Here is a 12,939-nt window from a genome sequence, read left to right as displayed (position 1 = left end):
CGGAGACGGATTCATACGACTGAGACATTCTACCTGCTGTTCATTTAGTAACTGCAGCAGACAGTGATATTCATGAAGCTACAGAAACGAAAGACCTAATATCCAAATATTAAAAAGAAGAGTATCTGGGTGAACTTCCTCAGTCCCTGTTGACCCGTCACTATACAACAGAAGCAACTTTATTACTTCACCAGACACCAACCAGGACTCTGAGTTCACTAATGACATGAACTGTTCTGTTTATCAAGAGAGAAGACACAGGTTTTTAAAATGGGACCATTTTCTTTAACATTTTCATTGATTTCTCAGAGAATAATTCATGGATTTAATGAAAAAGATTTGACATTCAGAGGAATGATATATATGGGTTTGGGGGATGTGGTGCGGACACCAATAAGAATCTGGATCTAGTGAATTTAAATATGGGGTAATAAGTAGACTATTGGTGGAGTATGAACTCTACTGAGAGAGGATCTGGTTCATCATTGGACAGAACTCATCAGGCCCCAGGCTGAACATGTCACATGGTTTTATACCAAATACTGCCTGAAGCCATGAAGGTCAATCTATTATTAATATATATATATATATATATATCTATATGTATATACATAAAATAGTAATCTGAGTAGCTCCTTTTACTGCAGGTTAAAGGTCAGAGGCTATTCTTACTTTGACACTGACTGTGCTGCGTTCAGGGTCCCTGTGCACACGTGTGATCCTGGACACTGGGAATGCATCACTTTATCTTCCTGTTTTAAACCGTGATGTTATGAAGACACTCTCATCAGGCGCAGTAGGAACTTAGTCATTAACTAATGAACGCTGTTGCTTCTCAACAAATATCTGGAATTAATTTAAACTATCAGCAAAGGAGCCGGAAAACGTTTACAAGAGTAAAAGCTTCAACAACGTAAAGAGTCCCCATGTTTCCTTGGAGCTTTTATTTTGAAAGGGCTTCCCGGCAGCTCGTGAACGCAGCGCAGTGACTCCGCCGGGTTCACGGCGCATGCGCAGCATTTCTCAACAGAGAGGAAACATGGCGACGTCCCTGATCTGCGGCCGTTTGACGGCCAGTCTGAGGAACTCCGGGGCCCGGAGCGCCGCCAGCTCCGCGTCCAGGGTGAGTGTGTGTCCGGCCCGGGGGGGCGGCTCCGGCGGAGGGAGCCGGGGTGTGTGACCACGAGGCGGCTCCTCTGTCGGCCGCAGAGCCAGAGAAAGTGTCGGGCTCAGATTTGACTTTCATTGGGCTCCAGTGTTTTGGCTAACATGCTAGGTAGCAGGGGAAGCTAACGGCAGCGCAGCGGCTGTCAGCGCCGCGGAGCCCGGGAGACTCCCAGCAGCAGCCGCTGACCTCCGGCCGCAGCCCCGCTCCGTAAGGGCCCGGCTGGGGGTCATCAGGACCTGGGTGTCCGGAGCCGAGTCCGGGCTTCGGCTCCGTGACCTCCAACCGGAGCGCCCTGCGACATCTGTCCCGCCGTGTCCTCAGACAGAAGAGTCCGCTGTCCCCGCAGAGACAGGCCGTGATTCAGGGGGGACACCAGGGGGGACACCAGGGGGGACACCAGGGGGGACACCAGGGGGGACGCCAGGGGGGACGCCAGGGGGGACGCCAGGGTGTGACCGCGGACATGTTGTCGTGCTGAGGAATAAAAAGTGTTAATGAAGACACGAGTCTAATAAAGAGTCTGACGTGTTCAGCTCTGATTTAATATACACGTTATTATCATACATTCATGTCAACAGACTCGTTTGATTTAATTTGTATAATGCAAATCATAATATACGATAAATATAGATTATCTCAAGGTTCTTTACATTATGAGTCTCCTGTGAATGGAAGGTTCTTCATCTAATCCCCTTCTTACTTTGCCTCATGTCACAGCAACACTGCGAATCATTGTTATTATTATTATTATTATTATTATTATTATTATTATTATTCGTGTAGTTCTTCTGTATGTAATCCACGTGTTTTCTGTTGTGTAGCACTTTGTACTTTGTGTTAACAGTGCTATAGTTATAGCTATAGTTTCTCATTAATAATAATAGGATTATTACTGATAATGGGTGAGTGACAGTAGCTGTGTGAATCCAGCTCTGACAGAAGAGCTTCTCTCAGCAGCCATCTTGATTGAAGTAACCAACCAGAGCCATGAACCCTCTGAGTGCTGCAGTGGACACGTTCCTCCGGTGGACACGCTCCTCCGGTGGACACGCTCCTCCGGTGGACACGTTCCTCCGGTGGACACGTTCCTCCGGTGGACACGCTCCTCCGGTGGAGACGTTCCTCCGGTGGACACGCTCCTCCGGTGGACACGTTCCTCCGGTGGACACGCTCCTCCGGTGGACACGTTCCTCCGGTGGACACGCTCCTCCGGTGGACACGTTCCTCCGGTGGACACGTGTGATGTCCATCTTCAAAACCTCCACGTCTCTAAACTCTGTGAAACCTCAGCTTGAAGGTTCTGTCAGGAAACTACACAGAAGTCTTCATCAGAAGTCTTCATCAGACATACAAACTCAAAGTTATTTGAACTATATGTTGAGATATGAAAATTTTTCTCTGCTCCTCTTCCCCAAACTCTGTTTTCATGTTTTTCACCAAACGTATTAAAACTTAAGTATCAGTGCTATCGGCAGTGGGGCCCCTCAAGTCAGATTCTGCTTAGGGCCCCATAAAGGTGCGTGCCGGCCCTGGATCCTTTATTAATCCTAAATAGAGAAGAAAGATCGACTACACAAACAAGTTCTGAGTAGACGCTGTGCAGCTCTGGTTGAATATAACAGTACACCACATTATTGTCAAGAGAATCAGAGGCATAGATTTGTGTGTGTGGGGTGTGTGTGTGTGTGTGGGGGGGGGATGAGTGGATGGGGAAACACTTGAATTTCCATCTTGGTTTCATTTCCCTCATCAAGTTCCAACTGCTGCTTTTGTTGTGCTGACACGTTTCTCTGGTCGTGTGTGAGTCTTTTTTACTTTTTGTGAAGTATCAAACCTCAATTACATTTCTTTGTCATAAGAGTTTTATAAAAACATCATAGGGATCATCGACATTTTCATTATCGGCATCAGAACATGTTCTCTCTGAATCCACATCTTTCAGGCTCTGGTTCCAATTTCCTCATAAAAGTGTAATGAGATCTATAAAGTGAATGAAAAGGTGACGTAACCCTCAGTCTCTTATCCCCGGTTCCTCCTCAGCTGATTAAACCTGTGACTCTTCATCCTGTGATGAAGACTGTGGTTCTGTGGTGGTTGGATAAACGATGTAAAGAACGTCTCCTCCCTGTAACACCTCCTCCTCCTCCTCCTCCTCCTCTGGCTCCTCAGGTCCTCGGTGGATCTTCAGGTCTGTTCGGAGGACACGTGTCTCAGCAGCACCCCCCCCACCTGCAGCAGCAGCAGAGGAACCTGTCCCTACACGAGTACATGAGCATCGGGCTGCTGAAGGAGGCCGGCATCTCCGTGCCCGAGGGCCTGGTGGCCAGCTCCTCGGAGGAGGCGTACGCCGTCGCCAAGCAGCTCGGTAAGTTACACACCATGTCGGGGGGGGGGGCTTCACAGGGCAGGGGTTTAACTTGTAAGTTAGAAACTGAAATATAAACTATATGTCTTTTCTTTCATGGAGCTCTAGTGTCTTCATTACACAACATTTTACTTACACACGCACACACACACTTATATTATTTGATTCTGTGTCGACTTGTTGGAATATCAACAGACAACTTATTTACCAACACACATCTTCTTCTGGTGTAATAATAACTCAAGTGGAACAATACTGACACTGACCCAGTCCTGCTGGCACAGTGCAGTGGTGTTCAAGGACGTGTGTGTGTGTGTGTGTGTGTGTGTGTGTGTGTGTGTGTGTGTGTGTGTGTGTGTGTGTGTGTGTGTGTGTGTGTGTGTGTGTGTGTGTGTGTGTGTGTGTGTGTGTGTGTGTGTGTGTGTGTGTGTGTGTGTGTGTTAAATAACTGAAGCAAAGGCTGGTGTGTATGTACAGAGACATTCACACAGTCTAAGTATAGCGTCCTCTCACTCCACTGGTATCAGTTGACACTTGACTTTCATATTTCTGCCACAGGAGGAAGTTGTCGTGTAACAGGTGACGCTCTTCTCCAAACTAAAAGTAATGTTCCTCAGCAGATAATCAGTCCTCAGGTCTCTGTCAGCTCCCCCGTCCGTCTCCCTCCAACGTCTCGTCCTGCTCAGCATTCAGCCTCCGTCTGTCTCTGCAGCGGCTCCTCTCTCACTAATGGACAGGAACCAGTGTCCCCTGTGGTCAGTTGGGGTTGGACAGGGTTTCATTGAATATGAATCCTGATTCAAGTCCCTCATTGAGTCTCATTAGGTTCACTTTTCCTCATGTGAGATTCAAAGGTTCAGTTCAGATCTGGGATCAGCTGCTGTTGAAAGAATCCACATTAATGTTAATGAAGCGAGTCCAATTAATGCTGACAACCTGTGGCCTCAAATGAAAATGAGCTGAAGCTTTGATCAACAAGGACTGAGAGGAACGAGGACAATCAGCCGTCTCCGTTTGTGTCCGTCTCAGTTTGTGTCTGTCTCAGTTTGTGTCTGTCTCAGTTTGTGTCTGTCTCCTTTGTGTCTGTCTCAGTTTGTGTCTGTCTCCTTTGTGTCTGTCTCAGTTTGTGTCTGTCTCAGTTTGTGTCCGTCTCAGTTTGTGTCTGTCTCAGTTTGTGTCCGTCTCAGTTAACTGTTTTATGTGTTGTGCGTCCTCAGGTTCGAAGGACCTGGTGGTGAAAGCTCAGGTTCTGGCCGGGGGCCGAGGAAAGGGGACGTTCGAGGGCGGACTGAAGGGAGGAGTGAGGATCGTCTACTCGTAAGTGACCGAGCGTTTCAGACACAAATCTACAGCAGACAAACACACGTGAATAATCTGACACAAGTCACAGTTTGACTGTGTGCGTCAAATGTAACAACATCTGAGGGTGAAGCGCAGAGTGTGATGACAGGGAATAATCCACATATGGAACTATTAACATCTTTAATAACTCTGGGAGCACGAGGCCACTGACACATGACAAGTGACATGTGTCACATGACAGAGAACATGACACATGACACATGACAGAGAACATAACACCTGACACGTGACGCATGACAGAGAACATGACACGTGACAGAGAACATGACACATGACACGTGACAGAGAACATGCAAGTACACATGAGAATCTCGTAGGTTAAATAAATAGATTCACCTTGTACCTGAGTCAGGATTTGAACCACAGACTAAATAAAGATGAACAACGTGACATCTTCCAAATACGAAGCCAGATCATCTTGATCGCCCCCTGGTGGCTGGCGCCAGTATACGTGATAAACTAGGGATGCACCGAATAGAGAATTTGTGGCCGAAGCCGAAGCCGAATAATAATCAAACGCTTGGCCGAATACCGAATACCGAATACCGAATGTGGTTGTTAAGTTTTTCATTATTTATTTTTTTTAATTTGCAAAAATAAAATACATAGACATGATTAGACAAAGAAAGTAAATGTTTATTTAACATTTCTGACATGTTGTGCAAAAGTTGGCACAAGTCTACTAAGTAACAGTAGGCTATAATGTAAACAATAATGTAAAGGCTGAGGTAAATAGCAAGTGTGCTTGTAACATCAAACACTTACAGGTACATAACATATCCCTGACCAGAACAGATTTGTCATCAGAAAGAAACTGACATCTGAGACAAGACAACCCAAATTGCTTTACAGACACAAACATTAAAACAAAACAACTGTGCCTGTATCAAGCCATAGGTCTACTTAAGGCCAATGTATGCTTCTCCGTTTTGACGGACACGGACAGATAGGACCGCCCTCTCCAACGTGGACCGCCCTCTCCGTGCCTCTCCGAGGCTCCTCGGAGAGCTTTTCGTGCAGCTCTCATTTTTCTAACTACACGTCGAAATGGCGGAGAGCCCACGGATAGCACTTGGCTGTGATTGGTCCGCTAACGCCAGCATTTCGGAATGGAAACTTCCTGTTCCATTCCCTACATCACAATAAACCAAAATCACAACTACGACTCTATGATTAATGTGACAAGTGTGTTAAGCAAGCGGCGTTGTCCGGCTGACGGTGGCTGGTTAGAGCACTTACAGCATGTGTGTACGGTCACATACGGTTATAACAAACTTTGATAACGGGGCTAGCGGGCTAGCCACCATGCTAACTGCGGTGGGAACAGCGCAAAAACCCGCTGACTTTAATCCCACGGCTCATGACACTGTTTCTCAAACACCGTCAGGTTAGAAGCAAACACTTGGTAGTAGCTAGTATCGGGTGTCCCTGCTGACTGTGTGTGGAAGCTGGGGGGAGCTAGCTGCCTCCGTGTAGCTTCAAGCTGTTGCAGCTGTTGAATTAGCAACGCAGTTTGGAAACAAGACCGGGGAACCGCTGCGTTAAGACACAATAACAAAAGCATTTTGACCCGCTGGGTGTCACTTTATTCAGCAAAAACTGTCGCGTCATCAACATCCTTTTTCTGTTAGTTGCCATCGTTCACTGTGTGTGAGGAGCCGGGAGGACGTAAATAAACCAGCGTGGACTTCTTCTATATACCTCATGAGGTAGGCTTCTCTAAGCTCGACTTCCGTTTCGCCATCTACTGTTCTGGCGGTGAATTGTTTTCACAACAAAAAGGCTCGTAGAACTATAAATCATGGCCTCAGTATGCTTCTCCGAGTCTGTTTCGGAATGACGGACGGACGGATCGGACGGACCCTTTTTGATTTATAGTTCTTCGCGGACATCTTTGTTTACGTTTATCGCGTCACTAGACGCTGTTTGCTTGCGTCATTAAAACGCGCCGCTAATATTCGGCCTTGTTTTTCACTCATTTTACCGGATACCGAATGTGGCCGAATGTGGCCTTTTTTGCAATATTCGGCCGAATATATTCGGTGGCCGAATATTCGGTGCATCCCTATGATAAACCCTGTATCCTCCATGTTAGCAGATGGCACCAATGTTTTCAGAGGATCAAATTATAATTCAGTGTGATATTAAACAGGTTTGACATTGTGAACCCAGTGTAATCTCCCCCTTCCTCTTCCTCCTCTTCCTCCTCTTCCTCCTCTTCAGTCCCGAGGAGGCCCGCGACATTTCCTCCCAGATGATTGGCCGAAAGCTTTACACCAAGCAGACCGGGGAGGCGGGTCGGATCTGCAACCAGGTGTTCATCTGCGAGCGCAGGTACCCACGCAGAGAGTACTACTTCGCCATCACCATGGAGAGGACGTTCCAGGTCAGAGGACACACACACACACACACACACACACACACACACACACACTGGTCTGACATGTTGTTGAAATGATTAGTTGATTAATCGATTGTTCTGTGAAATAATTGAAGTGAACTTTTCACTTGTTCTCTTTGGATTTTTTTGAAACGCTAATGATTCTTTTTTACCTTTAATTTTCCAAACAATAAATAACATAAAATATTCAAATCAAGTGACACTAGAAAATGTGCAGATTGAATCTGTGACTCTGAATCGTACCAGCAGGTGGCAGCACAGTCTCAGAGCTGATGTCTGTTCCTGCAGATTTCATTGGTCTAATATCAGAATTATAAACGTTATTCATAACCTGTGGAACAGATTCTACAGGAATGAGAACAGTCACAGAGCTGTGGAGGTTAGAATCTCTCTGTGAAGGTGACGCTCACGACACTGGTTAAATTAATACTTATTGAAATCATCTTGAGCCATAAAATCGACGTGTGTACTTCAGCACTTCTGCCTCCTCAGTGTGACACAGACTCTGAGTTTGAACGTCCTCGTCTCTGGTTGTTTGGTGGCACAGGGCCCCGTCCTGATTGGCAGCTCGCAGGGAGGCGTGAACATCGAAGATGTCGCAGCAGAGAATCCAGACGCCATCGTGAAGGAGCCCATCGACATCGTGGAAGGCATCAAGATGGAGCAGGCTGTGAAGGTGCGATCCATAACACACTGGGGGGGGGGGAAGGTATCTTCTAAACAAGTCACAGTCTCCCACCGGTCGCTTCCTACATCCAAAAGAATAATGTGGATATAATCTAAGTTAACAATTCACATATATTTTAATGAGTGGATTTTCAGACATTTTCTTTACAACACAAACTGTGAAGCTGCAGTTTCACTAATATTTCAGTATTAAAAGTGAATTAAAGGCAGAGCACTCTAATGAATCCATCTGAATCCTTTTGAAGGAGTTGATAATGTTTTTTAAAATTGTTTTTATTCACCAAACTTCTTTTCATCTGAAGGTTAAACTGAATATGAACAATGATGATTTCTCTGAAACTATCAAAACGTAAATCATGACGAATGAAATGCAGCAGCAGTGAGTCGGAGTTCGCAGTGAAGCGAGGTCGCAGAGTCTTATTGTTGTTGTTTGTGTTTACCGCTGTTTGTTTTGTCTTCTCTCCGTCTGCTCTGGATATTGAGCGTGCTGGTTGTCATAGAGCAGAGTGTGTGTTCGACAGAGGAGCTGCTGATAGCGCCGCTCTCTGAGGAGCTGGAGCCGGCGCCGCTCCTCAATCTTTTATTTATTTGTGTTTGTAAAACTCGTTTCCAGTGAGACCCGAAGAAGCTGCTTCTCTCTTCAGCCTCAAAGCTCCATCAGCCTGATCCCACTTATAGATGTGACCTTCAGTATCTTAATCTACTCAATCAAACCTATGTAATTATCAACTGGGCCCGACTCAGCATTAAACCCATTTTAAATATGAATATTCAGCTTTTCCTTTTAGTCCATGTGGAATATTCAGGGTCACAAGCTGTGATGCAGGAAAACAAGACGATGAGCTGAACGAGGCTAAGATGAGAGATTCCTCTGGGTTCATGAGTACGAGGCTCAACCGTCACGTGCACATTGATCCCAGTTCGATTCCCTGATCATTGATTTGAGTTCTGCTGCTGATTCGATGGACGATGTGTGATGTCATGATTCTCGTGGCGCCGCAGGTGGCTGAGAAGATGGGCTTCCCGCCGGCGCTGGTGAACAAGGCGGCGGAGAACATGATGAAACTGTACAACGTGTTCATGAAGTACGACGCCTCCATGTTGGAGATCAACCCCATGGTGGAGGACTCTTCTGGCATCGGTACACACACACACACACACACACACACACACACAACCTCACTCATACCATGACTTCTGAGGACATCAGATTTACTTACATTCATTTTTGGCAGATTTGCTTGAGGTATTTATATATTTATATTAAAACCTGGTTTAACCCTCAATGTGCTGTTTTCTGTTGGTGGTGCTTTGACTCCACTCGGTCGAGTTCCTTCATTAAATACCAGTAACTGTGACACGTTCCCACGCAGCTGGGAGACGTGGACATTTACTCATGAACAATCTCTAATTTGAATAAAATGACCAATGACACAGAGCGGCTCCATAAACTCAAACTATGACACCAGATGTTTTGACCTGGACGTAGATCATATGATAAATATCTGTGAGTACCTCCTGACACTCTGAGGAGTCAGTGACCGTCAGTCGGAGCTGGACTCTCTCTGTCTCTACACTTATTGTTCAAGTGCCCTTGAGCAATCAAGTTGATCTGTAGCCGGGGATTGGAAATCTGATTAAATCCTGAGAAGTCTGAACTTGTTGGACAGAGAAGGAGAATCTGTGGCAGCAGATGGCGTCTGGAAGTGATTCTTCTGCTGTGACTCTCGTGTCTCTCTGTCAACAGTGATGTGCATGGACGCCAAAATCAACTTCGACTCCAACGCTGAGTACCGCCAGAAGAAAGTGTTCGACCTGCAGGACTGGACCCAGGAGGACCCCCGGGACCGGCAGGCCGCCAAGGCCGACCTGAACTACATCGGCCTGGACGGAACCATCGGCTGCCTGGGTCAGTGAGGCCGACACCATGAAGCCCCCTGGTGTCTGGCTGCAGTAATGCTCAAAGACTCTGTCTCCTCCATGTTAGCAGACGGGACATGGACCAAACAAAAACATTAATGAAATGACACATGAATAAAATTTGGTGTTAATTAGTTTTTAATGATATAAAAACCTAAACGTTATGATTGACGGCTGAGGCTGGCTCCTGATTGGTCGAGCATGTGTATCAGAGACATCCATCCTGCAGCTATGGAGACGTTGTCCATCTGTATTGACTGTTTCACATCAGAAATATTCAAACAGCACCGGGATCAGCCTCTGACGTTTCTTCTGTTCAGTGAACGGAGCCGGTCTGGCCATGGCCACCATGGACATCATCAAGCTGCATGGCGGCACTCCAGCCAACTTCCTGGATGTGGGAGGCGGAGCCACAGCTCATCAGGTGACCGAGGCGTTCAAACTCATCACGTCTGACAGGAAGGTAAGAACACGCCTGCTGCTGCTGCTATCTAATGTTAGCTGTATGTTAGCATAGCTTAATGGTAGCTAACGCTAGTGCTGATTTGAAAATATGAAACTGTGAGTTTGAGCTCATGACAGTTTTTAATTGTGCGCGTTGTGGCCGGTGGCAGGTTCAGGCCATCATGGTCAACATCTTCGGAGGCATCATGAGGTGTGATGTCATCGCTCAGGGCATCATCATGGCTGTGAGAGACCTGGAACTGAAGATCCCCATCGTGGTCCGGTTACAAGGTACACACACACACAGACACACACACACACACACACACACACACACACACACACACACACACACACACAGCTGGCAGTGTTGGGGCAGAGTTCAGGGTCTTAGTCCAATGGCCTGGAAACATGAAACCAAATGAACTGTAGATTATTGTGTTTTTAAACATGTGGACATTTCTCCTGCTGATGAAAAAGGTTATTAATCAACTTTCTTCAGAACTGAATCCATCGCTGTTAGAAATTAAACATGTTGGAGAACAGACGTGTTGTTGTTTGTGTTTAGAGGCTAAACGAGCGGACGCTCTCCTCAGGGAGTCGGTTCTTTGTTCTGCTTCTTTACACTTTCTCTTGAAGGAGACATGGTTTTGTTTCAGTGGTTCTTTCCTATCGGGAGTTTTCGTGTGAAATTCAAACGGTTTCTTTCAAGCTGATTAATTACTTTTCGTGTGAAATCTAAAATCTGGGTTTTGTCTTCTAGGAACGAGAGTGGACGACGCTAAAGCTCTGATCGCTGCCAGTCCACTGAAGATCCTCGCCTGCGACGACCTGGACGAAGCGGCCAAAATGGTACACGCACACAGACACACATACAGACAGACACACACCCACAGACACACACAGACATAAGCAAACCAGTATCAGGAGAGATCTATATTAAAACCCTCCTTCCCATCGCTCCCATCGTTTCCTGTCTTAATGCAGTTTAATGAGATTTTAATAAAACGGAAGCTAAAATAGAAAAAGTCTGAATAAACAAGATAATAAAAAAAGTTGAGAATAAATGATGCAAAGTTAATTTGATAAATAGTCAAAGAGCCGAGCTGTGGCGTCAGCATCGAACTGACAGTGATGTGATGGAGGCGGATTCTCTTCAGTGTGATGAACGACACAACTCAGCAAAGTTCAGGAGTCGAATAGAAAACGGATTCTGAAAAGGTCGATGTACGAACTTTACCAGAAATATACTGTGTATTAATATTCATGTCTGGAACAGAGAACAAGTAAAGATTAATTTATACAGACGTGACCACAGTTCTCCACATTAAAAGCATTAAAAAAAACAATATTCATGAAATATAAACAGAAATCTGGTTAGTATAAATGTGTATAGATTTGAATCGTTCAGCTGAGAAGCGTCGGCTGAAAGACACGAGATGAACTAACGCAGAGTTTCTTCTTCTGTGTCCTCAGGTTGTGAAGCTTTCTGAGATCGTGTCACTGGCTAAAGAAGCTCAGGTGGACATCACCTTCCAGCTGCCCATCTAGAAAACCTGGACCCCCCCCCCCCCCCCCCCCCCCATACTTCCCTCTGCCTCCTCCCCCGGGGAAACGATTATGATTTCTCTTCCTGACTCTGGCACGATGGCAGAACTCCGCTCAGACACGTTTCTCTTTCTCGTCCCCACATCTCGTTTAACTTATGTTGCACTTGAGTCGTTACGCACAAACCTTCACCCCCCCGATCTCTGCTTCACGCACCCCCCCCCCACTCGTCGACTGGCTCAATCAGATTGATCTTTGATTTCAGACTCAGTGTTTTGTGTCCAGTGATGAGAGGCGGCTGCAGAAAGCTGCTGTTACAGATGAATAAGAAAAGACTGGAAAGGCTTCAGGAAAATGGACGTCAGCCCCGTTAGTGTGCTCGTGTTGCATGAGTGCCTTCTCTGTGTGCTGTCTAAGAATGTGAGAGAATAAAGAAAGCACTCATCTCAATACGACTTTTACTGCTCACTTCATCACAACACCAGCTTTGATTCAGTTGTCGTTCAGACATTGTGACGTTTCTTCACCTCGGAGGAGCAGAGATGCTCATCAGCTGTTTGTCACTGATCTCAGATCAACGTTAGATTGGTCCTTGTCCCATCTGCTAACATGGAGGAGAGGTGGTTTACTACCTACTGCAGCCAGACACCAGGGGGCGACCCAGAGGTTTTTGCATCAACTCATCCGCCCAACTTTCATATTCGAGAATCTCACACAGTTGCAGAATAATTTGATTTCCATCGTCCGATTGTCGCTGTTGTTTATTTGCCTCGTTGTGGTTGTTGTGTGTGTTGCGCCCCCTGGTGTCTGTATTTTGATTGTGTCTACGTCAGAGTTTCTGTCGCTAAATAACAACACAGGATTCAGAGTCGATTTTGTCGCCATGCAACACATCACAGTGTCGGGGGTTCACATCGCGTTAACACACAAAGCCTCTGATGCACGGAGGCCTGAACAAACGCTGTTCACCTCATCAACACGCAGGTTTGATTCCTGAAGACTCCGCTGCGTCTTTTACGAAACGCTCCTCGGCCGCCTCGGCTT

General features: G+C 46.2%; 1 protein-coding gene across 2 annotated transcripts; it reads left to right on the top strand.

The window, feature by feature from the left end:
- The first annotated feature begins 1,025 nt into the window (after window positions 1-1,025).
- sucla2 (succinate-CoA ligase ADP-forming subunit beta) lies at window positions 1,026-11,958 on the top strand. 2 transcript variants are annotated; one of them, XM_053439807.1, is made up of 11 exons: window positions 1,026-1,123; window positions 3,338-3,533; window positions 4,751-4,850; window positions 7,119-7,281; window positions 7,844-7,972; window positions 8,986-9,124; window positions 9,731-9,892; window positions 10,224-10,366; window positions 10,518-10,638; window positions 11,111-11,199; window positions 11,824-11,958. In XM_053439807.1, the coding sequence occupies exons 1-11, from the start codon at window positions 1,040-1,042 to the stop codon at window positions 11,896-11,898; spliced, it is 1,401 nt and encodes a 466-aa protein (XP_053295782.1). In that variant the 5' UTR covers window positions 1,026-1,039; the 3' UTR covers window positions 11,899-11,958. The 2 variants fall into 2 exon arrangements, with proteins under 2 accessions (XP_053295782.1, XP_053295783.1); XM_053439808.1 differs by lacking the exons at window positions 1,026-1,123; window positions 3,338-3,533 and adding an exon at window positions 3,563-4,545 and having other exon boundaries at window positions 4,579-4,850.
- The last annotated feature ends 981 nt before the right edge of the window (window positions 11,959-12,939 follow it).

Source organism: Pleuronectes platessa, chromosome 14 (genome assembly GCF_947347685.1).
Source record: "Pleuronectes platessa chromosome 14, fPlePla1.1, whole genome shotgun sequence".
In the NCBI taxonomy this organism is placed as follows: domain Eukaryota; kingdom Metazoa; phylum Chordata; class Actinopteri; order Pleuronectiformes; family Pleuronectidae; genus Pleuronectes; species Pleuronectes platessa.
The sequence above is the reverse complement of the archived record's forward strand: the minus strand, read 5'-3'. Positions and strand labels throughout refer to the sequence as shown.

Coding starts and splice junctions, on each gene's coding strand:
- sucla2 (XM_053439807.1), top strand. CDS start 1,040: ATGGCGACGTCCCTGATCTGCGGCCGTTTGACGGCCAGTCTGAGGAAC. Junction 4,851..7,118: donor GGAGTGAGGATCGTCTACTC/GTAAGTGACCGA, acceptor CCTCCTCTTCAG/TCCCGAGGAGGCCCGCGACA. Junction 7,973..8,985: donor AGATGGAGCAGGCTGTGAAG/GTGCGATCCATA, acceptor GTGGCGCCGCAG/GTGGCTGAGAAGATGGGCTT.